This window comes from Schistocerca gregaria, chromosome 4, assembly GCF_023897955.1.
Source record: "Schistocerca gregaria isolate iqSchGreg1 chromosome 4, iqSchGreg1.2, whole genome shotgun sequence".
NCBI classification, from domain to species: domain Eukaryota; kingdom Metazoa; phylum Arthropoda; class Insecta; order Orthoptera; family Acrididae; genus Schistocerca; species Schistocerca gregaria.
The window spans coordinates 416,053,840-416,080,528 of record NC_064923.1 but is presented as its reverse complement, the minus strand read 5'-3'; the positions used below and the strand labels follow the sequence as shown (position 1 = coordinate 416,080,528).

The 26,689-nt window shown below is 45.1% G+C and overlaps 1 protein-coding gene across 1 annotated transcript in view; it reads left to right on the top strand.

Moving 5' to 3' along the window:
- The first annotated feature begins 354 nt into the window (after positions 1 to 354).
- LOC126267757 (photoreceptor-specific nuclear receptor-like) overlaps positions 355 to 26,689 on the top strand; it is a 145,433-nt gene continuing 119,098 nt past the window's right edge. Inside the window, exon 1 of the mRNA XM_049973061.1 lies at positions 355 to 791. Within this exon, the coding sequence (XP_049829018.1) occupies positions 355 to 791 (437 nt within the window). The remainder of the gene's footprint in view (positions 792 to 26,689) is intronic.

The window sequence follows — 26,689 nt, the reverse complement described above, 5'->3', positions numbered from 1 at the left end:
CTAAGAGCACTGTTGATAACGAGGTGAAGAGGTTATGCTTTTTAGACGCTTGTAGGGTGTCACTTCTCTCCTCTCTCATCATCACACAATATAACTACACACACTGCGAGTAAAGGGACCACTGTGTACGGGGGAAGAAAACCGTTTTCGATTAGGCTTCTGACCCTAGTCCGTGAGGACAGCCTACTATAGTACGTGAGTCTTTCTTTCCTTACCAATACGCCGCCTAACTCCTAGTTGGTGTCTTGTTACTACGCGCAGGAAACTGGAAGTACGGCCAGGACCATAGAGAGTGGTCATTCCACGCCCGAATGCCGCGCACTGAGCTTTGCCCTTCGGTACCGGCGCTGCTGCATGAGCGCGTGTCGTGTCTGTTGCGCAGACGGAGGGCGGTCGCCGAGCCCCGCAGGCGCGGCCGCGGCCTCGGCCTCCGTGTCGGCGCAGGTGGCCGCCCACGCCGCCGCCGCCCACGCCGCCCACGCGGCCGCGGTGCACGCGGCGCACGCAGCCGGCGTCTACTCGCCGCCGCCGCTCGCGCTGTGCCTGGCGCCGCCTGCCTCCGCGGGGGCCGACCAGCCTCCGGGGCCGCCCGCGCCGCCCCCGCAGCAGCAGCCGCCGCCGGGCCCACCGCCCAGCTACCTGCTGGGGCCCTGCAAGCCGGGCAAGGCGGCGCTCGGCCTCACCTGCGTTGTCTGCGGCGACACCAGCTCGGGCAAGCACTACGGCATCCTCGCCTGCAACGGCTGCAGCGGATTCTTTAAGCGCTCCGTTCGCCGGAAGCTCATCTACAGGTACGTGCCTCGTCTGTCACGCCGTTCACAGCTCTACAGGCTCTTCGTCGGTGATGCTCCTGCCACTATCTTCAATCGCATCACCCAGACTGAATGATATTTCTCTGTTTCCCAATGGCTTCAAATTCCGCTAGTTCCGTCTATAAATAGACACATCGGGAATGGCTCGTTTAACCCAAACGTGTGAAACATGTGTATAAAACGTCCAAACTACTTACGGGACTGCAGCCGGGTGACGCCTTAGACAACAGCTGGTATTTCGGCAGGTGCACAATACGTTATTTTCAGGGCAAGAAAATGGTTCAAATGGCTCTGAGCACTATGGGACTCAACATCTTAGGTCATAAGTCCCCTAGAACTTAGAACTACTTAAACCTAACTAACTTAAGGACATCACAAACACCCATGCCCGAGGCAGGATTCGAACCTGCGACCGTAGCAGCCCCGCGGTTCCCGACTGCAGCGCCAGAACCGCACGGCCACCGCGGCCGGCTTCAGGGCAAGAATGCAATCAGAGAACTCTATGCGAGTAAATTTAAAATCTCAGAATGCACTCGCGTTCTTCTGTCTGATTTGTTATGGTTAACTGAGGTTACGTTTGGTGTTGCATTAACGAACCTATTTCGATATGCATTCACTTCTACTTACTTTTCATTCATTCATCAGTCGTGTGAACAGAAATGGAGTTGCGATGGGGAACATTTTGTTAACTATTGTTGATAATCTGCCAGTGGAACATTTCGAGGAACATACTCTGGTGATGGTGGCATTGAAACTTGCTTGTTTTTCCAGATACATACATGAGGTTTTTGTGTTTAGGCTCATGAAAGTGAGAATCTTTTCAGAACATCCGAATACAGTTCATCCGAATATTCGCTTCACAGTGGAGGTGGAAATGGATGACTGCCTTCTCTTGCCTGGTCAAGAGGAAGGTTGACCATACGCTGGGCCGCGCCCTTTATAGAAAGTCTACGCACACCGATTTATACCTTCAAGCTTATAGTAGATACAGTCCGACTTTAGGACCGATATACTGAGCATAAGAATCACAGACGCACACAATAACTGAGCGAAACTGCTATTACATCGGTCTTTCTATGGGGCAGAACACGGACATTCCGGCATGCTTTTCAGGTTTTTGGGACAGTGTTACTAAGAACGCAACTGAAATTAAATTAGAAAATGACTATATGATTAAAGGATGAGATTTTTGCTTAAATTCTCCTTGGAATCGTGCCCTCAGAATTAATGCTACCACATGCGCCGATAATTAATATTCACTATCAATATCGTCTGGCGTTGGTCATCTTTTTTGTGGTGGCACCAATGTTTAATGTGTTCGGGACCACGCAAACACACGTGTGTGTGTGTGTGTGTGTGTGTGTGTGTGTGTGTGTGTGTGTTTCTTTGTTTTAATCCCTAAAGCGTCCTGTTATGGTCAGTTTGGACCGTTTATGCGAAGCTACAGGAGATTCATGGCCTAGATTTTGGATGTGAAATAAGAATAAAGTTTCTAGAATGAGATTTTCACTCTGCAGCGGAGTGTGCGCTGATATGGAACTTCCTGGCCGATTAAAACTGTGTGCCGGATCGGGACGTTTGCCTTTCGCGGGAAAGTGCTCTACCATCTGAGCTACCCAAGCACGACTCAGGCACCGTCCTAACAGCTTTACTTCTGCCAGTACCTCGTCTCCTACCTTCCAAACTTTACAGAAGCTTTCCTGCGAACGCTATGGTTTGACCCCACGAAGAAGGTGGAGAACAAGACCAAAGCTCTACTCAAGGACGCGGATCCATCAGAGGGGGACGCCAAGAAATTGTCACCTCAAGGACCTGTACCACCAAAACTTTATGGACTCCCTAAGGTCCACAAACAGGGGGTACCTATGTACCCGATTGTTAGCAGCATAAAGGCACCTATTTACTTGCTGGCAAAATATCTGACTGAATTACTTAACCCCCTATGTAGATAAATGCCCTCACCATATCCGTAATTCCGTGGATTTCGTGAAACGTCTCGACAACTTCAGACTGAAAGACACGGATATCCTAGTGAGCTTCAACGTGGTTTCACTATTCACCAGGGTGCCTCTACGAGGGTCAGTCGAGCTTATTGGGCAGAAATTTGACGAGAAGACCACCGAACTCTTTATGCATGTCTTGACCTCAACGTATTTTCTGTTTAATGGGGAATACTATGAGCAAACGGATGTAGTCGCAATGGGCAGCCCACTCTCGCCTGTGGGCGCGAATTTGTACATGGAGTACTTCGAGGAGGAAACCTTGGCGTCATCCAATTGGAAACCTACTTGTTTCTTCCGTTATGTCGATGACACGTTCGTCATTTGGCCCCATGGTAGGGACAAGCTCCTGGATTTCCTTACACACCTAAACTCCGTACATCCAAACATCAAATTCATTATGGAGACCGAAGCAGAAGGAAGATTACCATTCCTGGACGTCATGGTCAAGAGAAGAGCTGATGATACCCTGAGCCACGGTGTGTACAGGAAGAAAACGCACACTCACCTGTACCTGCATGCAGACAGCTGCCACCAGCCTCCTCAGAGGAATGGAGTAGTAGAAACACTAGTACACAGAGTGCGCAGCATCTCAGACGCACAGAATCTTCCCCAGGAATTGGAACACCTCAAAACCGTGTTCCGTAAAAACGGGTACTCGGAATGGCACATTAGACGCGCTCTCTGTGCCACCACCACAGCACAACCTGTGGAGACGGAGGAAGTCACGGAAGAAGAGGTAGCCACTGCCTTTATTCCGTACAATGACGCACTATCGGGGAAAATCGGCCGTATGTTAAAGAAACACCGAATTAAAACCGTCTTTTGCCCGCCCAATAAAACACGGTCATTACTGGAAAGTGTGAAAGACAACCTCGGTTTGAGGAAGGCCGGCATATGCCAAATTCCCTGTGAGTCTGGGAAGACTTGTATCAGACAAACAGTATGCACCATCGAAGATCGTTACCGAGAACATCAAAGGCACACTCGACTGAAATAACCAAATAAATCGGGTTAGCAGAGCACTGTTTGGCCGAGAAACACGAGATGGATTATGAGCGCACCAAGATCCTGGCTCAGACCTCTAAATATTGGGACAGCGTTATAAGGCAGGCTATCGAAATCCACGGAAGATCTTACCAACCGAGTTTGCGGCTACAATCTTAGCAAGGCTTAGGACCTGGCACTGAATGTAATTAAGAAGACTCTCAGCAAGAAGTACGAACTGACGACCAGGGCGGACGTAGCAAGCACATCGACGCTACGACAGATTCCGACGCCCACGACTTCGCGACCGCCGGCGCGCGGGCGCGGACGGCGAAGAGAGCGGACCGCGGGGGGAGGGGATTTAAATCGGCCGCCCGCCCTCAGGAGCTCAGTTCGTCATTGCACCTGACGATGGCGACACGTCTGATCGCCGAAATACTGTGCCCATTTGACACTATCAACCGGCAGTATACCTGTGGACTGTTCGAGCAACAAATACGCCGGGAAAAACTGAAGAATCACATCACATATCTTTACGGGGAGGAGATGTATCGCAGCATGATGAAACTCGACAAGATGCGCCACCGAAGATGACGTTTGCTGAGTGCTCTTGCATTCCTGAACAGATGTCGTAAAGAAAGAATATAATAAACGTTGAATTTTTTGTCCGCCGTTAAACTAGTACAGACTCGCAATCATCACCTATTGCAATTTCTCAACCAAAATAGGGCCAAACTGTGGTTTTAGTTTTAAAAGGTAATTAACACATAGAACAAAGGTGATCAAGGAAAATAATGGACTCACAAAACTCATAGTTCGCGATATAGCCCGATGTGCTTGTTGTGAGGCGACCAGAAAAAGTATTTAGTAACTACGTTTTCTTATCGCAAGAAAACGCAATTTTACATTCTCCTATTAAAAGACAGGTAGGCTGAAGGCCATTCGCAACACATGTAATGACTAATGAAGGCTCTAGGTAGCAATTTCACAGGTCGCTGCGCTGCTCGGGACAGCTCTCCTGCACCACGGCGACCGAAAGAGTGAATGGCTGCTTGTTATCGTATATAAACCCATCTTTAACAATTAAATCAGAGCTAATGATTACACCATTAACTACTGAATTAGAGATAATTCTTGTGTTAAGAAGTGTGCCCCCTGCAGCCACATCAAATGTGATATTTTCGGGAGTCACTTGGTTAGAACGTCATCGAACCTGTACTGCCAGTCGGAATGGCGGGATTGGCAAGAACCCCATTATCAGCGCAATTTATCGCAGCCAGATAGGGAGATTCGACCGTATGGGAACTTCATCCTGGCCGTGCAAGCACTGAGCTTTTAATGTACCATCGTGACAAGGGTGTACCGTGAGTAATTCGACTAGAGGAAAGCAGCCGTCTTCGGAGTCAACTGAAGTGGACAACAGCAGGTTGATGACGAAGACTATCATCGACTGTCGCAATTATAACATCTAATTGACAGGCCATTATGCAACAAATCACTCAGTACTTCAAAGTCAGCCATCAACAACAAGGGAGTATGCATATTACGCAGAACCAGTTCCTCACTATGTTGTACAGGAGTCACCGCCACACACGCGTACCTCTGCTCGGGACACTTCACAGAGCACTAAGATAAACTTGGGCGCAGAGACATCGCCATTGGATGTCAGAAAACACGTTGGTACACGCCGGTGACAGAATACTAGTGTCGAAAACCACATGCGGTAATGCACCCCGCTGTCTATGTGTGTGCCCTGAAGACAGGCAGTGAAAATATTCTCGCCCGGAGGACAATTAGCAATTAGAATCAGACTGCTGATACGTCTGCCGTAGTTCCTCTCCGGGGAATGTTGTAGGAACCTACTGTCCGAATAAATGCGTCTGTTCAATTCTGATCCATTTGGTCCAACATTGTGTCAGGTTTGAGAGACTTTCCACGTATAAGCCATGTGCATAGGGATCCTGGTGTGGCCATCGGGTCATCTTATCTCAGGTCAATTAATAAGACTGAGACGCGAAGTACCGACATGTGCACAGTTTGGATCCAACTCTGCTCAATCTTATAATTTGTGAGCAGCGATTGAACTGCCGTGAATCAGTCTGCCGTGCAGTGTCGCTGCCATCAGTGAGAACAAAAGGGGTGATGTTACACGCAGATGTAGTATAATCTAAATTAGTAGTAATCTGAAATATATAAGACCCGAAACTACGACGCCTCACAAGAAGTCACCAAAGCACTCCGCTCTCCTCGACGATACAAACGCCTTTAAAGTCTCTATCTCCTACAAAAATCGCGTTATAATCTGAAAATCACCTATGGTACGTGCTATATTTCTGTCATTCGATACCCTACGATGCCCGTTATCACCGACTTCTGCAGCGGAGAGTAGGAGGTGCCAGCGATTCGTCACACAGGCCTGGTCGCTGACGTTAAGCGGGAGATAAAATTCCACCGCCGGACGGCTGCAAGACACTTCGAATCCAGCTGGAGACTTCGAATCCAGCTGGAGATGAAATTCCACCGCCGAATGTCTGCAAGACACCTCGAATCCTGTTGTGCTAAGATCTCTAATCCTGTTGTGCTAAGATCTCTACATTGCTTACCGCCATATGTCCGTGTCTTGGTGGTTTGCTGGATTTCATCTGGAATGCGTTTGTATTGCTGCACTAAGATTTAATGACAGATTTGCTTGATCCTGAACGATCCCAGCCACTCTTTAGGTGTGCTCTACAACTTATCGCGACCCTACATGGACTAGAATTATGAAATATAAAGCGATTACAGAGTATCCATATCATATGTGTAATGAAGAGTATTCTGCACTGTAACACTAGTGAGTCGGCGATGAGAACTCGAAATTACGAGTAGCGTTCGTGTGGCGATAATAGACTAAGCCGAGGGATCACGAACCCGGAATTCATGAAACTGTGGCAGCAACAGCTGCAACTCCAAATGCAACAGCAGGCACAACAAGAAGAACAACGAAGAACAGTAACATCATCAACATTCGTCTCATTGCATCCGGAAGACGAAGACTGGAACTCATACTAAGATGTCTGCAGCTTATCTTTTAGATGATTAGTACAACCGACGTTACTGAACAGAGTGCTTTCTGCTAACCCGCAAAAACTGTGTCTTCTACAAAAATTACGTGCTCTCACCAAACCTGAATGTTTAGGTTTGTCTTAAATCCATACTTGGCTCTCTGAAAAACAAAACATCTTATGACTTTGATGGTACTTCAAAGGTTAAAATATGGATTTGTTAAACTACTTCATAGTGAATTTGACAAGATAGATTTAAGTAGTTATCGTCCAATTTCCTTACTGACATCCTTTTCCAAAATATTCGAAAAAGTAATTTTACCTAGCATATCACAGTTTGATTCCAGAAAGCTTGCTCGACTGACAATGCTATTTATACATTCATTCATGAAATAGTACAAGCCTTAAATAATAATACATCGGCAGTTGGTACGTTATGTAACCTTTCCAAGGCCTTCGACTGTGTATGTCCTGATAGGCTCGTAGAAAAATTCATTTTCATGCAACTGATGGCTTTAAATGTAGCTGATTTGAATTACACTTGACAAAAAGAATGCAAAGGGTTGTGCTGAATAATTCAATGTCGGAAAGGAAGGAAATTTTAGTGACTGGGATAAACTCACAAAGGAATTCCTACAGGGCTCAATTCTGGTTCCACTACCCTTCCTTATATATGTGAATGAACTTCCACTTAACAAACAACGAGAAAAATTAGTAATTTTTGCAGACAATACGTGTGGTATAATAAATCCCATTAGAAAGAAAGCAACAAAAGTGTTAGTAAATGATATTTTTCAAAGAATTATTAAGTGGTTCTCTGAAAATGGACTTTCCCTAAATTTTTAAAAAACACACTACATTCAGTTCTGTACAACAAATGAAGTCATACCAACAATTGATCCAGGACATGAACAGGAGTCAGGAAGTAGGGTAAAATGCTCCAGATTTTTGGGTGTGCATATTGATGAAAACTTGAACTGGAAGACGCATGTCACTGAGCTTCTCAATCAATTAAGCTCAGCTACTTTTGTCATCGCATAATTGCTAACCTTGGAAACAAAGGTATGAACCTCTTCACACAATCTACATATCTCTTGTCCAATAATATAAATTATCTGACAGGTAGCGAAGCAAACTTTAAATCTAATTTAAAATCATTTCTCCTCGACAACATCTTCGAATTGCTACTTAAAAACTGGTAACCAGAAAAATATTTAAATTGTAGTTGCATGAGTAGGAGTAAAATGATAATGTGTTCATTAATGATAACATTAATCATGTATTCATATCCTGTAAACATCATTTCGGTAAAAGAATCGTTCAAATAATCTATGGAACATGCACTAACTAACTAACTAACTAAGCTCAACGGGTAGCAAACACAGGCTGTAGCGGCCACACTCGCTTTTCTTCGTTGTCGCAAGAAGTCCCATCAGTCAAATATTGCATGGGCAACTGATCTCAAACGACTGACCATCAAATGTCGATTGTTCAATGAAAATTAAAACTATAAACAGTCGCACACTCAGTCATTAATGCGTGATATATTATTTATGTGTGCACCCGACAAACAATTTTGAGTACAGGCACTCAGATTATCAAATCCTACTCCCGAAGAAGTGTTATCGATAGCAACATCTTTTAAAATGTCAGATGTAGCACAGCGCCTTTCAAGGAAAGCAGTGTATTTCCTGTAAAACCGCTTAAAATATCGAACAGAGCACTGAAAAGTTTTGAACAAAGTGAGACTGATTTCGTTAACCGGCATTCCTATTCAGCAAGCGTGATCGGCACTCATCAAGTTCATTTGCGTGTTCCGCTTACATGGTAACGCTGATGTACTGTCCAGACTGCGATAAGGGCTGCAGGGCATCAGGAAACGTCTGAGACTGAGCCATATCAATCCCAGCCAGGTACGGTTCACTTTCTGACAAGTCACGGTCCTTACCGTGGGCCCTTACACCGCGTGAGCCGCAGCCAGAGCACTACTCGTTCATGTGGGGAACATGGATCCCCAGAGCGCATCCCCGTTCACTGCCACCGATACAGAGCAGCATACCAGACACTAACGCAGCACAACAATGGCATGGTACGGGACCGAGCGAGGTGGCGCAGAGGTTAGACATTCGGGAGGACGACGGTTCAATCACGCGTCCGGCCATCCTGATTTTCCGTTATTTCCCTAAATCACTCCAGGCACATGCCGGGATGGTTCCTCTGAAAGGGCACGGCCGACTTCCTTCCCCATCCTTCCCTAATCCGATGAGACCGATGACCACGAAGTCTGGTCTCCTTCCCTAAAACCAACCAACCAACCAACCAACATGGTACGGGAAATAAGAGACAAAGACGAGTGGGCGATAATAAAGAAAATCGCTGATGGTGTCTCAAGGTCATTACATGACGAATAAAGACAAACATCGCTGTATAACAGAACACTGCAACGAAGACGAAGCACGTAAGACAGTTCCCGTTCGTACGCCAACACAGACAGCAGTACCAGAACACAGACTCACTCAAAAGGCAAACACTTTCATCAACACGTACCGCACACAACCTACACAACATCTAAAACAATTAAATTGTATTAGAATAAAAATGCAAAGCAATCAACTCTGTAAACATGATCTAATTTAAGAATAAACAGCAGGCAGATCCATCCCGCGGTTATTATACCGCTGTTGGTATGTAACACTTGTAACTAAACACTTAGTATGTAAGCGACGGGATTGTAAAATTCAAGACACACAATATAGGAACTGAAGATTAATTAACAACACCAAGAAATAACATACTTTACACTCACACACACTGTGCTTTCCACAATGTACATAATAGTACCAGTATTTTTATAAATTGTATTTAGAAATACTAATCCGTAAATTAAACCGCAGCGAACTGGGACTGCAAGGCTAGAAGTAGTGTCGAGGCTTTCAGAGTAGGCTGGCTAAGATCGGATAATATTTCTCTCTCTCTCTTTCAATCCAAATCTTTCCGATCATCTAGCATCATATCTTCTTGAAATCTGAAAATTGTTGTGTTTTTCTTTTAATTTCTAATGTACTTTTATTGCCCGGCCGTGTTGGCCTAGCGGTTCTAGGCGCTGCAGTCCGGAACCGCGCGACTGCCTCGGGCATGGATGTGTGTGATGTCCTTAGGTTAGTTAGGTTTAAGTAGTTCTAAGTCCTAGGGGACTGATGACCTCAGATGTTAAGTCCACAGTGCTTAGAGCCTTTTGAACCATTTTTTGTACTTTTATTTTATTATTACCTTCATTGTAAATGCGGAAAACTATAATTGTTGTTTGTAATATGGAATATGTTTTTTAATCTAGATGAGAACCTATAAAATGAACGACCTGTCGTAAAATGTAAGGCAACAGGTCTCTAAATGAGCAGTAAATCAAATTCAAAATATCCATATTACCTATGAGCCGGCCCTTCATTTGAATCTCGGGATACAATGTGCTTCCAAATCGTCGACAGATTACAAAACTATCTACAAGAGTTTCTTATTATTACATTCGTAATTGAGAGGGATACAGATGGATGACGAAGACTGCTTGGTTATCATCTCGCCGCTACTGCGCCGGCATGTCATAAACTTCCCGCACCCTTAGTTCTGGGTGATGACAGCGTGCAACTTGACTGTGTAAAGATTGGGACATTGTACGGGCGCTGATGAGCGCGCAGTTGAGCTCCCCACAAAGCAAACATCATCATATGAAAACATGCATGGAGGCACCTTCAAGGCATGCGCCTAATGCCTCGGCATCACGCAAGACATCGCGAGGACAGCAGAGTCCTACGAGACCTTCGCGTCGACGTGTACTCCCGCAACGTTACCACACACGACCAACATGGCAGCGCCCATGGGTGTGCTCGGTATGAACTTCGCTAGTCCCTTCCTCAGAAAATGTCACACACTCATTTTCCAAGACTCTTTATGTATTTAATATGTTACAGAAAATTTTCGACCTTTGAAGGGGTGCCAGAAACAATCGTTTTGGACCATAGCCCTCGACTTTCATCCAGTATGTTTCAGGTATTCTGCTCTCGGGACGCCATAATGCACCTGGCTACAGCTCACTTGCACCCAGCCTCCCATAGTGAAACCGAGAGATTCATCCGCATCTTTAAGGAGGAGACGCGGAAGATGAAGTCATCCACACCCAAGGCCGAAGTCCCACTTACCAGCCTCCTACAGGACCACGTCGATACGGGACTGCACTCCACCGAAACTAATCACTGGCCTCCGACAGTGGACACCGGACCCTAAGGTCTGCAACATGCCCATTCCAGTGCAACCTTCGCCCTTGCTACTCGTTAGACACAAAAGTTTGGGCTCGCACTTCCTGACGGGTCCCAAGATGGGTGCTAGGAGTCATCAGAGCCACTCAGGGACGACAAATGTTCACAGTGGACGCCATGCTGGAACGACACGCCAACCAGCTGCACCCACGCCTACCGGGTTCCTCCTCGAGACAACCACTGCTGCGCCCGTAGCCGGCTCAATGTAATTCAGATATCTGGTTTAAACTGATCCCTCTTGGCCATCTTTAGCAGTATCGATTTCCAGCGCGAACCCACACACCAGCTCCCGCCGACCCCAACACCAGCAAAATACACCCGGCGCAAGCAGCGGGCACAGCGACATCAGACTTCGAGATGGACTGCGAATGTTTAGTTGGCTTGCCTACAAGTAAGAAACGCCAGCGGGATGGCACATGGGCCTGTCCAAAAAAATGGTTCAAATGGCTCTAAGCGCTATGGGACTTAACATCTGAGGTCATCAGTCCCCTAGACTTAGAACTACTTAAACCTAACTAACCTAAGGACATCACACACATCCATGCCCGAGGCAGGATTCGAACCTGCGACCGTAGCAGCAGCGTGGTTCCTGACTGAAGTGCCTAGAACCGCTCGGCCACAGCGGCCGGCTTGGGTCTGGTCGTTGACGTCGAGCTGGAGATAAAAACCGACTGCTGGGTGGCTGCAACATACTTCGAGTCATGCAGTACTAAAATCTCTACCACTCTTACACCCTAATTTCGTGACCTACATGTTCACTGGCTTTCTATGGACTACGTTTGTATTTCTGTGCTATGGATTATTCAGGGATTTGTTTGATCTTGGGCAACCTGAATTATTCTTTTAGTGTGTTGTACAATTTACGATGACCTAACGAGGACTGTAATTGTGAACCATCAAGTTATTATAGTATATCCACATTTTCTGTGTAAGTAGGAGTGTGTTGTAAAAAACTATACATCTCTGCAGTGTCCCTAAACGTGTCAAAAATCTGTTCTTAATTTTAATTAGTGATCGAGTCATTTTTTCTTGAAATAGGTGAAATTTGAAGAGCACTTTAGGATGGCAGCTTTAAATCAGCTGTTTATGAGTGTTAATGTGTAAAACGTAACTAACTGAAACAGTGAACGCAAATGACCGAGATGCTAATTCCAGCTGGAGAGAAGTGAGGGTCAAATCCTCTCCCGGCTATTTAACTCTGATGGGCAACAGTGCGACGGTTCATTATACAAGGTTATGACCAATTTTTTTCCCAGTCGGCTAATTGATGACGTGCTCCTTCTTCAATGACCTTGGGTTTACCTAGACATTATACTGACGCTTGCATAATTTAATATGGATGCATATTTTTTTATTATAGAAGCAGTTACCGTCGGTAACGGATTATTTCTCCCTCCGTCTTCCTGATGTTAGCTCGAATTCGAACGTTTTGATCCTGTTACGGTTGTTGTCGAAACTTACAGAAATGCCGATGTCCTCTTCTCAGTCCTGCTCTATGAACGGTGTAGTTAGACAGACATATCACCATCGGTAACGTCATATACCCTCACACCATAAGGCTGTGGAGAGAGTGAGTCTTTCACTATGTAATCGAATGGACCCAATAACATAACTCCTTAACAGGTTGAAACGTTTTGCCGAATGGGGACCCGTCGCTTTTAGCGAGAGACATTCCTACCATCTGAGCTAACAGCAACACCACACGACTCGAATTTGAGCCTCAGTCTGACAACACTTGCGTCCTAACTGCCAATCAGACAAAAGAGCCCTCGGAATGACGGGTATGCTGAAACACTCCCGAGTAGATTGAAGAGCAAGACACATATACAGCCAAGCCTTATGTTTTGTATCGGGCCGTAAGCTATGTTCAAATAGCCAATTTGATAAAGAAGGATCGGGTTGAAAGCCGGGCTACGGTGTAGCTTTAATTGCGCAAGGGTTCACAATTTAATGAAGGAGCAGTACCGAGATTATTTTCCACCACTTTTCCAAAATGTGTGATTCATTCAACACAAATGTTTCGTAACTACCTGTACATTATTCCATTACCAAGTTCTGTAAAACAAGAAATCATTATAGAACATTACCACACATAATAACATACACATAATGTAAATCTATCTACACTGTTCTGTAGTATTACACGCTTTACAATTAATAATCCATTAGGCTCAGTCAAAATTAATAAACAAGCAGCATACTTGCATTGTCAGACGTGTAAGAATCTTCTTGGTACTTCTCATGGTGGCACATTAACACTCACATAAATCTCAGTTTATTAAGTAAAGTCAACTGCCCTCACCTACCATAGATATTACGTTTACGTCATAGTCGGTAACGTGGCCGCTGTCACCAGTAAAATCTTTGAATCTTTATGTGACAAATCGAGGAAAATCCTAAAAACAAAGCTTCAATATTTTTATCCATTGTAAAACCAACAGGAAACATTAACTTAAAGAAAAATAAGGATATTTTGTTGGTGGCAGCTTTTCACGAGAACATCGCTCAGAAATGCATCTTGCACACTTCGGTCTTATCATTTATCAGACTGGCATATTGCACCGTTAAAGTGCAAAATATCTCTATTTCCTATAAATTTGACAGCAACCAACCTTTTTGTTCTAAATGCTTCCAAGCTGTAGCTGATGCTTCATAACGAGAGCAGTTCATTCTTAAGGTGCTTTGCAACCAGCAATGAAATATTATCATGCTCTTTAAACTTTGTCTTAAAGTCCTTTCCCGCCTGACCCATATACTCCATCTCATAATCGCGACATTCTATTTCATGAACTCCCGCATTCTGCACCCAGTTCTCACCTAGGCTAATTTTATGCTTCAGGATTGCTACAGTTTCTTTTTTGTCCGGAATGCAATTTAAGCTCCTTTGTTATTGAATGACCTCTTTAGCTCGTATATGATATAATTCCCCAATATGTCACGACTCTATAATTTGCAGGATTTATCTCGTTTTGTTGGTTTCTGTGCCCAACAGTTGCATCAGTCCTATCTATTAAACCCCCGTCATTTTTCCTTCATTTATAAAACTTGATAATGATATAAATTAGTCCCTAAGCATGCTGAATTAAGCAAATCACACACTTTTGACAACAGTTAGTGTGTACTGATTCTTGATAAAACTGAACGATGGTTTCATAAATGTTAATCAAGGAGCTTGACGCAGCGTATGGCTGTCAAGTTCCGCGAGACACTACGTCTCCTTGTTATTGTAATAAAAAAGTGAGCAAACGTTGACCTTTTTAGGTAATTTCTGCATAATTTACGAAACACCCACGGATAATAACATTATCCATTCTACGGAGAACTTTCCTCGTTATGTACCGTCCAATGGAGAGTGTATCATATTCGTCACCGAGTGTTCATCGACTCTACACTAATATAAATTGTCAGATTTAACATCTTAAAATTAGTAACACAAACTTGACACTCAATCCGTACACGCTAAATCAATCTCAGACCCTCATTTCAACACAAGTTTCTACGACAATTCCTACCGTGTTAGCAGCACCCGCCCATGGTTAAACTGTCAGAGACAGTAGACCTACAGGTTTCTTTAGTGTTAAAAAGAAATCTATCCCATGTGCATAGAATAACAGTAGTGCTCCCTTCATTTCACACTTTATTTGCTCCACAATTTGCAATCAAAACATTGTTATTCAGATTGTTTGTGGCGTTTATATATCGTCACACTTCTCAGTGTTCATATCCTAATACGCTTTTTTAACATACTGAACACTTTCATTCTTTTGTTTTAACTTTTCTCTTTCCATTTAGTCATAGTTCTGTGCGACACAAACTAAAGTCGGAGCAGGGGGGGGGGGGGGCTACTTCTACATCGGAAAGATAATGTCTACTCAAATTTCGCGCCAGGCGCGTAAGAGTGGTAATAGCAGCACCACAATGAGGATGCAAATCTGGTTTGTTCAAATTACTTGCGGGAAAGGAACAGAGTGACGTAATCGACAACGCAGATATTTCGACAAGAGCAAAACCTTGCATTTTCAAGGGAAAACTCACGCGGCTGCATTCTCGTATAGAGAATTACAGGTCTCAAATCAGGTTTGCTTTAAATATGCGCTGTAACGGGCGTGAGCATTAATTACCTTCGAGACTGTACGTAGTTGACATGACGTTAAGTCAAGAATACCTCTAAAGCGACAAAGACGCCATTATAGACTCCTCGCGGGTTAACGAGGTCGTGTAACAGGGCTAGGAAAAGCTGGAGGTTCCTTCTCTGGTACCGCAGAAAGATTTGGCAGGAATGGAACCAGCGCTATTTCCCACTTGAGTGCTCATTGGAGGTCAGGGTGAAGGTCTGTTGTGTTTTCTGATGAAACCTGAGTCTGCCTCGGTGCCAGTGATGGCCTTTGTTGGTCAGAAGGAGACCAGTCGAATGCCTGCAACCAACATGTCTGCGTTGTAGACACAATAGACCTACAGCTGGCGTTATAGACTAGGTTGCGATTTCGTATGAGAGCGTGAACACTCTCCGTGTTATCTCAAGCATCTGAACGAAAAATTATTAATCGATCTGGTAATTCGATCTGTTCATGAACAGCATTTGAGGGAAAGTTTCAGCGGGATAACGCTCGCCCACATGCCGCTGTTATAACGCAACATATTGTACAGAGTGTCGACATGTCACCTTGGCCAACTCCATCACCGGACCGGTCTACAATCGAGCACATATGGGACGTCATCGGACGACAACACCAGCGTCATTTTACGAATAGACCCTTGGTTTATATTAGTAATTTTAACTATTGCTAATAGTGCTAAAAATAAATAAATTATTATTATTATTGTAATAACGAATGTTAGTCTATTGTATAATTTTTCTAAGGATATTGTTATTTCTTGGTAATTGATTGATTGATTGTTGACCGACCAAGTGCAAGAGGCACGGAACTCCATCCCACAAACTGACATCCGGCGCCTGTACTACACAATGCAAGCGCGTTTTCATGCTAGCGTTCAACATTATGTCGGCCACACAGGTTATTAATGTACCACCATTTCACATCTGCAATGGTTTATCTCGCCTGTACATTAACCTATGACCTTGCAACGTTAATAACTTAAATATCTTGCCTATAAAAATGTATTCCCGAAATTTCATTACTCTACATTAAGTACTTTTTGGTGTTACTTCCATCAGTGTATAATTCATATCTGATAGTTACTAGAATATAAATCTACTATGCATCCGAGTATGACCATTAATGATCACGTAACTAATGAGGAGGTATTGAATAGGATTGGGGAGAAGAGAAGTTTGTGGCACAACTTGACTAGAAGAAGGGATCGGTTGGTAGGACATGTTTTGAGGCATCAAGGGATCACAAATTTAGCATTGGAGGGCAGCGTGGAGGGTAAAAATCGTAGAGGGAGACCAAGAGATGAATACACTAAGCAGATTCAGAAGGATGTAGGTTGCAGTAGGTACTGGGAGATGAAGAAGCTTGCACAGGATAGAGTAGCATGGAGAGCTGCATCAAACCAGTCTCAGGACTGAAGACAACAACAACAACAACAAGTTTGTGTATTTCCAGAACGAATACTTCCCTCTGCAGCGGAATGCACGCTGTTATAAGACTGTAAATAATCAGAAGACTGCAACTGCAGGCTGAGCAATTTCTTCCTCAACTCCTTTCTGTCAGGAGTTAGAGGCAAGCGAGATATGCAGGGAATGTTCTGTAGGATTTACAAAGTAGAAAGGAGGTAAAATGAATTCAGCTACAGTAACTCAGTTAATTGTCAGTGAATGGATAGGTTCTGGGTTAGTGTGTAAGTGCAGCACATATTCTTAGTTTCAGTCTTTCAGGAAGATTTATTTGTGTATACATTGTTATGTGTAAAGTGTCTGTTCTAGCGTAAGAGAGGGTCAACAGGTCCTAATAAAGTGCACAAATAAAATAAAAATATTTCGATCTGCTATTCCTGAGCCAAGTGTCGACTCGCTAGCATACATTACCGACCTCAGTTCTGGATATTAAAAGGATACCAGACAGTAACAGACGTTGCCTGGTTACTCGTTTTTCTTAATCATTTATTAGATAGAAAAGAAATTACTTCAATCGGTTTGCGGTTATTTTGACCTGTCCCTTCCTTCTCATACTCCATCCCTACACCAAACGATTTCTTTTCCCAGGCAGTAGTACAAGTTGGGCTGAAATTGCTCCAAATGTTGCAGAGTTATGTTTACTTATCCACTCCTCCCCCACAAATAGGGATGTGTTATCCCGACAGCAATTTTTCATACATAATAATCTGTATTTGTAATACATGTGGAAGAAATTTCACCGTGCATTTCATAGTTACGATAAAAAGACATCTTCTTCTCTTTCCTACTCCCATCAACATTCCGAGGAGTGACAGTGGTCTCCTAGACCCATAGCATTTTTTCTCAGTCATGTGGATACCAAGTTTTGCTGAAATTGTACCACTCCTTCATATCATTTCCCTCTGCACATTGCTGTTACCAGTCAGTTCAGAACCCTCAAGAAACTGTGGATTCGACTCTAGTACAATCCGTTTTCGATTATTTTTACATTCCCTTCACTCTCTTACCTCACCTGCCCCTCCGGCCAAGTATATCAGACGTATCTTATTCAACCATTGCATTTTCCTATGTAGTAAAGCATGCACGATGATGAGCAAATCCGCTTTTACAACGTATTACAGCAGCGATTCTGCGTGGCATGGCTTTGACAATTCCCCGATAGATAACCGCAAATATGTAGCAGCAGATGTCTACGCACAGGTCACTTAGTTCTCGTAAATTACGCGCCAGTGGTATGTAGGTGTATAAGAGAGGTGTCCGTAGGAGTTACAATCAGACGCATTTGGTGTAGAAGATATCAACATCAGTTTACTACCATGCTTCTCGAAGCATCGTCGTATTATTCTGGCATTGTGATACTGGCAGTTATCTTCGTGGAAGATCTCATCACTGTCACAGAAGACATCAGGCATTAAGGGATGCAGATGCTCTGCAATAATGCTCACGTAGTACATACTACATAGCTGACATGGTGCATTCGATTACTCTCAAAGGTCCCGTGGAAGTGGGCAGTGATCATAACGTTTTGGTTCATGAGTGTAGGTATCAAGTTTGCTAGAAATTGTTCCACGCGTTCCGCAATTATGTTTACATGTCACCAGTTTCAAGTGTAGTCCCAAAAATTAAGTACTACTGGTGATGTCTTACCCCTACCGTAATATTTCCTGTTACGTAAGTCAAACTGCACCAAGTTTGGTTGGAATTACTATAGGAATTCCAAAACTATGCTGGGAAAACACACACATCCATTTCTACCACCGAGCGATGTGGTGCAGTGGTTAGCACACTGGACTCGCATTCGGGAGGACGACGGTTAAATCACGCGTCCGGCCATCCTGATTTAGGTTTTCCGTGATTTTCCTAGATAACTTCAGGCAAATGCCGGGATGGTTCCTTCGAAAGGGCATGGCCGATTTCCTTCCCCATCCTTCCCTAATCCGAGCTTGTGCTTCGTCTCTAATGACCTCGTTGTCGCCGGGACGTTAAATACTAATCTCCTCCATTTCTACCATACACCCATAGTCTTTAAAAAATGTACTTTATATTCCTTTAGGCGGTAGTGCTGGCAAAAAGTAGGAAAAAAAACAGCATTCCATCCCTGCTTTGCGCGGGTAGCACTAATTATCTACGGCCAGATGATTTGCCTGTCTCGGAGGTAACACTCGTAAACTATACACACCAAACCTCACTCGTGAATCAGTCTCTCTGTTAGTCAAAACTATATCAAAATCCCTACATTACTGTGGTTCCTGAGGTTAGTCTTCATGCACAGACAGAAAAAAAAGCGGCAGTGGTCCTTGATTTAGAAATATGTACAGATATCCTATGAATACATGTATAAATATTTATTGAAAAACGAGCCATTCTGGCTTATGACAGAACCTGTTGGCACCACAGGTGATTTTCGGTGTGGTTCGCACTCACTCTTACACTTTCTGCAGGCCTTCGTCTCAAAGAAACTTAAACGACCCCGCTGCCATCGGATCTAGTGCATGTATAGGGATTCGTGATGCTACAACGTGTACACGTAGTCGGTCGGAGTTGGATAACCAATGCCTTTAAATGTCAGCATAGCCAGAAATGTGTGGTTTTACTCGTATGGGCAGATGAACAGGCAGGCTATGCTACTTGATCTCATCCCAGTCCATCCCTCACTAGACGTTTGTGCCAAGTACCGTCGTACAAAGAGTAGAACATACGTGGTGCCTCGTCCTATGTAGCAGAATGCCATGACTGCCATTTCCCACGCAAAACGCTAATAGCCGGCCGCGGTGGTCGTGCGGTTCTAGCGCTGCAGTCTGGAACCGCGGGACTGCTACGGTCGCAGGTTCGAATCCTGCCTCGGGCATGGATGTGTGTGATGTCCTTAGGTTAGTTAGGTTTAAGTAGTTCTAAGTTCTAGGGGACTGATGACCTAAGATGTTAAGTCCCATAGTGTTCAGAGCCATTTGAACCATTTTTTAGAACGCTAATAGTCCATTTCACCGTTCTCATTATTCACGGTCCACAGAATCACTAATCATATCCTGATGCCAACAACCACAGAAAGACACCTACGGAAAGATTGACATAGGAGATGGCTGTAAATTCTATGTCAAGAAGCAACATCAGAGCCTGGGAAATGAGTACAGAGACAAACCCAAAAAAGAAATGAGCAAAGAACGTCAACACAATGACAGCCTATGCCATTCGACCACTCGGTGCAGGAGGTAAAATGGCCCATATCTGAACAAGCGTTTGTTTCCGATCATATACTTGTTGGTCTTTTTCTACTTTCGACGAGTACAATTCCTGTATAAAAATAAGACACCTGCTTTGAACACTGCTTAAATACAGTGGTTGGACAAAAACAGAGAAAAACCGCGAGAAATGCATGCTTGAACATAAATGCAGATGTTAGCTAAGCCTGTGTCTAGCGCTGTTGTGTTTGACCATGAAGAGCATCTGTGCCATGCCCTGAATACGTTGCAAGTGTCTGTTGTACTCAGAGCGGCGTTGTGCGTAACTATGAGTGCATTATGTCTGAGCTAGGTGAATCTGAATTGGGGGGCGCTCTTTTGGAGGGTCCTTCCGTAAGCAATGTATACTTTGGTGCTTCAAAAGGCACCCTATCGAAGATTTATACCACATGCAGGAAAAGCGGAAAACGTCATCCGCTCTCTCTACGCAGACGAATGTGTGCATTGAGCGGTTGTGGCAGATGGTCATTGAAGAGGACTGTGATGAAAACCCGGCCTGGGTGTCCGAGTGGTTCTAGGCGCTACAGTCTGGAACCGCGCGGCCGCTACGGTCGCAAGTACGAATCCTGCCTCGGGCATGGATGTGTGTGCTGGCCTTAGGTTAGTTAGGTTTAAGTAGTTCTAAGTCCTAGAGGAATGATAACCTTAGAAGTTAAGTCCTATAGTGCTCAGAGCCATTTGAATCATTTTGTGATGAAAAATGGAGAACGTCAGCTGTGAAAGTCAGTGCAGAAATGAATGTCGCCCTTGCAAACGCTGGAATTACTGATTCAAATGCCCGTAACAGGGAAACCTGGTTCAAATGTCTCTAAGCACTATGGGACTTAACATCTGAGATCATCAGTCCCCTAGACTTAGAACTACTTAAACCTAACTAACCTAAGGACATCACATACATCCATGCCCGAGGCAGGATTCGAACCTGCGACCGTAGCAGCAGCGCAGTTCCGGACTGAAGCGCATAGAACCGCGAAAATCTGGTGCTGAAGCTATAAAACCTGGACTATCGACCAACGCAAGAAAGCCATTTCGTCGAATGAGTTTTGTTTCACACTGTTTCCAACTTCTCGGCGCGAGTTTACATTCCAAGAGTAAAACGAGGTGGGAGTTCGGCAATGATTTGGGCAGCCATACAGTAGTATCACAAAGACCTCCTGGTTACTTTGCAAGGTCGCGTTGGTGCCAAAGGTATGCGACATTTTGGCTGACGAAGTCCAACTACTGGTACAATATTTGTTCCCTAATGGCGATACTGTCTTGCAAGACGACATGGCCCCAGCATTGGCACTGGTATTCTGGACACCAGAATGAATTGCGCTTCTCCCCTTTCCACCATTGTCACTAGATCGCAGTATGATCGTGCTTTTGTGGTCCACTTTGGAGAGAAGGGTGCTTGCGTGAACGCTACCCGCCTTCATCGTAGTTAGCTGAACTTGCCGCTACTACACCCTGTATGTCGTGTGACATCGGCTACCGAGAGAGGTGGCGCAGTAGTTAACACAATGGGCTCACATTTGGGAGGACGGCGGTTCAATCCTGCGTCTGGCCATCTTGATTTAGGTTTCCCGTGATTTCCCTAAATCGCTCCAGGCAAATGGCGCGATGGTCCCTCTGAAAGGGCACGGCCAACTTCCTTCGCCATCCTTCCTTAAGCCGATGAGACCAATAACCTCGCTGTTTGGTCTCCTCCCTCAAATAATGTAACCTAACCGGACATCGGCAGCAAAATGTGCTGGTGCCCCATCATAGATCAGTCACATTCACCACCGTAAGCCACGGGTGAAGTTTTAGCCCAGTTAATTGTGAAGCTTACGTTTCAAATACATTTGTAGTAACTAGGTCAATGCTTCGTACTGCAGTCAGTGGCGGCTTGTAACCACTCACCGTAATGATCTAGCAAACGACCCGTTAGTGGATATATGTTTACTGAATCATGTTTGCTTCTAGTATGTCTATCATGCGGGTAAAAAGCAATGTTATTCATCTTTTCTATTTGAGTGTCCTTGTTTTTAAGTAAACATGTTTTGGCTGTTCATTCTAGACATCATCAGTGGTTTATATAAGAAAGAAAATTATGTCAGTATGCCAATGAAATCGTAGTGTTTCTTGAAAGCTGATTTTAAAAAAATGTAACTATTTAAAGTTATACAATTGCGATTTGTCACTTGCTTTCATTATTTACGTGTATCCATTGGTTCTTCTGTAGCAGTACCCGCACACAGTATCAGTTTCCAATTGGTGGTAGGTCGCTTTTACACATTTCACTGTACACAACCTTTCCCTCTGCGTACTGAAAATGACTTTGCTAACTTGCTGTAGCATTGACTGAGAAACCGTGGGAGCTGTAGAGGATGAGACTGTAGTGGCAGGTTGGATGGGGATGGACGGAGGGTGGGTGGTCTGGTAACAAGGGCTGTGTGTGTGTGTGTGTGTGTGTGTGTGTGTGTGTGTGTGCGCGCGCGCGTTCGTCTGCAAGGAAAATATTCTCAGTTACTCATGCTACTACAAAAAAAATTACAAAGTAGTAGAAAAAATAAAACTAAAATATACAAAAAATTACTTTAAAAATAATAAATACATAAAAGACGCACAAAGAAACACATACAGACAGAGGCTAGCACACCTCCTTTATTCCCATCCCAACCCACCTCTCTATTCTCACAGTTACAGTTCCCATGAACCCTCACGCTAGCCAACAGAAAGTGAGCAAGGCCATGTGCAGTGTACAGCAGAAAGATTTCCTGTACTGAAATGCTAAAGTCTGATATACTGTCAGTTGAGAATCTATGTTGTGGACACCCAGTGCCTGCAGAAGAGCCATTCTAGACGTGAAAAGAGTAGATAGATGAAAGTAAGTGATAAATTAGAACGATATAATTGTAAATAGTTGCATTCTTTAAATCTCCTGCCACGAAAGACTACATAACTCCTAATAAAACATGTACACTTATACGTTTTTTATGTGTACCGCTGACGATGTCTAGTACAAATGGGTGAAACATGTTTGGTTGAAAACAAACGAAAGAATCAGTTGTAAAAATCGAGTGACATTTGTTTCTGTCGATGTGCTAAACATGATTCAAGTAGCAACTGAGTAAAATGGCTGCAGATATTAACAGTTATGCTTCCGCTGTCAGTTAACTACTGCAGCTACATTAAAATGAAGCCGTCACTCGGCACGACAGCACGACAGGACAAGACATACGGACTGTGACCGCACCGCGCCGCTGCCTGGCCCGCAGCGCCGCGCCGGGTGGGGCCGCCTTGTGGCGCAGTCATTAAAGCGAGTCCCTCGGCGTAATCCCGGCGCTCTCGAGCCGCGACCCGAGTGTGAAACCCAAATCAATTAGGGAGCGGGGGCCTAATCCGTAAGCCGGTTACGCTGACGCTTGACGTGAATCACTGCACGCTAAACGGGCGCGCCGCAGCCGGCCGCACAAAGCGATCGGCCCGGTCCGGGGAAGGAGAAGCAATCGGCCGCCACCAGCGGCGCAGATGAATTTCGAAAAGGCGGGATTTGGCGGTGTGGCGCGGCGAGGTCCCGTGTCCCGAGGGACGGCCATAATACGGCCGCCGGGATCCCGCGCTGAGCCGCGCCAGACACGCGCAGCTGCCGCCCCATCGGATCGCGGCCGCCGGCGCCAATCCGCCTCCTCCCGATACCCGGCGCGGCGAGGCGCGGGGGAGCGTCGGAGATGAGATGAGATGAGATGGTATCCCTCAAGACGCGACGCTGCTGCTTCCTGCCTGAGGATAATGTCCGGTCCCCGGGCTCACTCCCAAATCACCTCCGTCCATTCCCTTCTCTCTTTCGTAAGCGGAACCCTCCACGGCATCATTAAATCACGTCAGCTGGACGTTGCGCATACGCATGTGTGTGTGTTCCATATCTCCTCGTAAACCACTCGAACTATTTCAGCCACACTTGGTACACATATTACATACTATCTGAAAAGAAATTATGTGGGGAAGACAATCTGCACCCTCTCGCTGGGATGGAGGTGTGATAACGAAGAAAGAGAAGGGGGAGGAAAAAATGGGTGGGCAGAGAGGGAGGATGAGAAGATGAACAAAGATATAAGGGAGGACGAGACGGACAGAGAAAGTAGGAGGGAAAATGGAAAGAAAGAGAAGAAGAGGAGATGGATAGAGAGGTGGGAAGAGGAGATGGACAGAGGAAGGAAACATGAGGAGATTAACAGAGAGAGGGGGAGCAGGAGATGGACCAAGAGAGGATGAAAGAGGAAATGGACAGAAATAGGATGAGGAGAAAAAAGGACAGAGATAGGGGAGAGAAGAAACGGATGGAGAAAGTGAAGAGGAGGGGGGAGTAGGAGATGGAGAAAGAGAGGGAGGGGAGGAGACAGACATAGAGAACGTGTGAAGGGATGAGATGGATAGACAGAGAAGGGAGGAGCAGAGTAACGGAGAGAGCAATGGACCAGCAGATCGACAGAGAGAAGGGCAAGAGGTGATAGAGAGAGTGGGCAAGGAGGAGGTGGACAGAGAGAGAGGAGGGAGAAGAAGGGAAACAGTGAGGGAGGCAGAGAAGATGGACAAAGAGAGGAGAAAGGAGGAGATAGGATAATAGAACTGGAATACGCTGGTGAGGCAAAACATTATGACCACCTGCTTAATAGCTCGAATGTCCGTCTTTGGAACGAAATACATCACTGATTCTGGGTGTCAGGGATCCGACAGTTTGTTGATAGGCTTGTGGAGGTAAATGGAATTAGATGTCTACGCACAGGTCATGTAATTTGCGTAAATGACGGGTCGCTGATTTACGTACGCGGTCATGGCGGCTGACAACGACCCAGATGGGTTCCATAGGATTTACATATCACTATAATGCCAGTCAAACCACTGTAGCACGATTCTGGCTCCGAGACACGGACAATTATACTGCTGAAAGATGACATTGCCGTCGGGGAAGACATCAAGTATGAAGGGATGCAGGTGATCCGCAGCTGTCAGTGTGTCTTCGATTACTACCACACGTCCTATGCAAGTGCAGGAGAATGTATCCCATACCATAATACGCTCCCACCAGCCTGCGTCCGTGAGGCGCTACACGTTTCGAGCCATCGTTCACGTCGATGATGGCGTTTGTGGACAGTCCCGTGCGCACTGCAATCGTAATTACAATGTCGTTGGATCACCATGTGAACACAGAGACCGGCAGCGGTGGCCGAGCGGTTCTAGGTGCGCAGTCCGGAACCGCGAGATTGCTACGGTCGCAGGTTCGAATCCTTCCTCGGGCATGGATGTGTGTGATGTCCTTAGGTTGGTTAGGTTTAAGTACTTCTAAGTTCTAGGGGACTGATGACCCCAGATGTTAAGTCCCATAGTGCTCAGAGCCATTTGATTTTGAACACAGAGAGTGGTCTACTGTGGAGCTCCATGTTCAACAATGTACGGTGAACGGTGTGCTCAGAAACACTTGGGAGTGAACTAGCATTCTGATTCCTTCGTAAGAGATGCCACAGATGATCATGTATCCTACTTCACACAGCAGACAAGCCTCCGAACCCCACGTTCTGTAAAGAGTCGTGGATGTTCAACCATTTAGCGCCTACTGGTTGTTAGTCCTTATACCGCTTTCCGAAGATGCTCAAGACAATAGCACCTAAACATTCGACCAGCTTCGTCATTTTCGAAATACTCGTTAGTAGGCTCTGTGTAATAATAATCTGCCCGTTGTGAAAGTCGCTTATCTCAGTGGGTTTCCCAGATCTTCGCTAGGGTGATGCCATGTTCGTGTCTGCTCCACTTACATACTTTTGGTACCACGTCACGTACCCACAATGCCACCAGGCGGCATCCAACATCGCTGTGGATAGTGGTCATAGTCTTTTGGCTTACCAGTGTAAATACATATCCGGGCAAGACTGGGCAATCAGCCACTATATTATGAGACGTCAGGCAATTTTTCTGTGGTATTTCAGAAGATATTTACAATTACGCGGTTTCGGTGTGTATATGAGTCAGCCAAACAAATGTTGCTCATCACGTCCTTCATGCGACGACCAGTGTCGACGGGAAGTTTCAGTTTGTTTTCAATTACAAACACAGTGATTTTTAAAGGGGGTTTTACATGCGGACTCGATACAGTGGACCCAGATTAGTCTAGTGCGACGTTTATTTCATCAGTATATACACTACTGGCCATTAAAATTGCTATAACAACAAGAAATGCAAATGATAAACGGGTATTCATTGGACAAATACATTATCCTAGAACTGACATGTGATTACATTTTCAAGCAATTTGGGTGAATAGATCCTGAGAACCCAGTACCCACAACAACCACATCTGGCCGTAATAAAGGCCTTGATACACATGGGCATTGACACAAACATAGCTAGGATGGCGTGCACAGGTACAGCTGCCCATGCAGCTTCAACACCGTACCACAGTTCATCAAGAGTATTGACTGGCGTATTGTGACGAGGCAGTTGCTCGGCCACCATTGACCAGACGTTTTCAATTGGTGAGAGATCTGGAGAATGTGCTGGCCAGGGCAGCAGTCGAACATTTTCTGTATCCAGAAAGGCCCGTACAAGACCTGCAACATGCGGTCGTGCATTATTCTGCTCAAATGAAGGGTTTCGCAGGGATCGAATTAAGGGTAGAGCCACGGATCGTAACACATCTGAAATGTAACGTCCACTGTTCGAAGTCCCGTCATAGCGAACAAGAGGTGACCGAGACG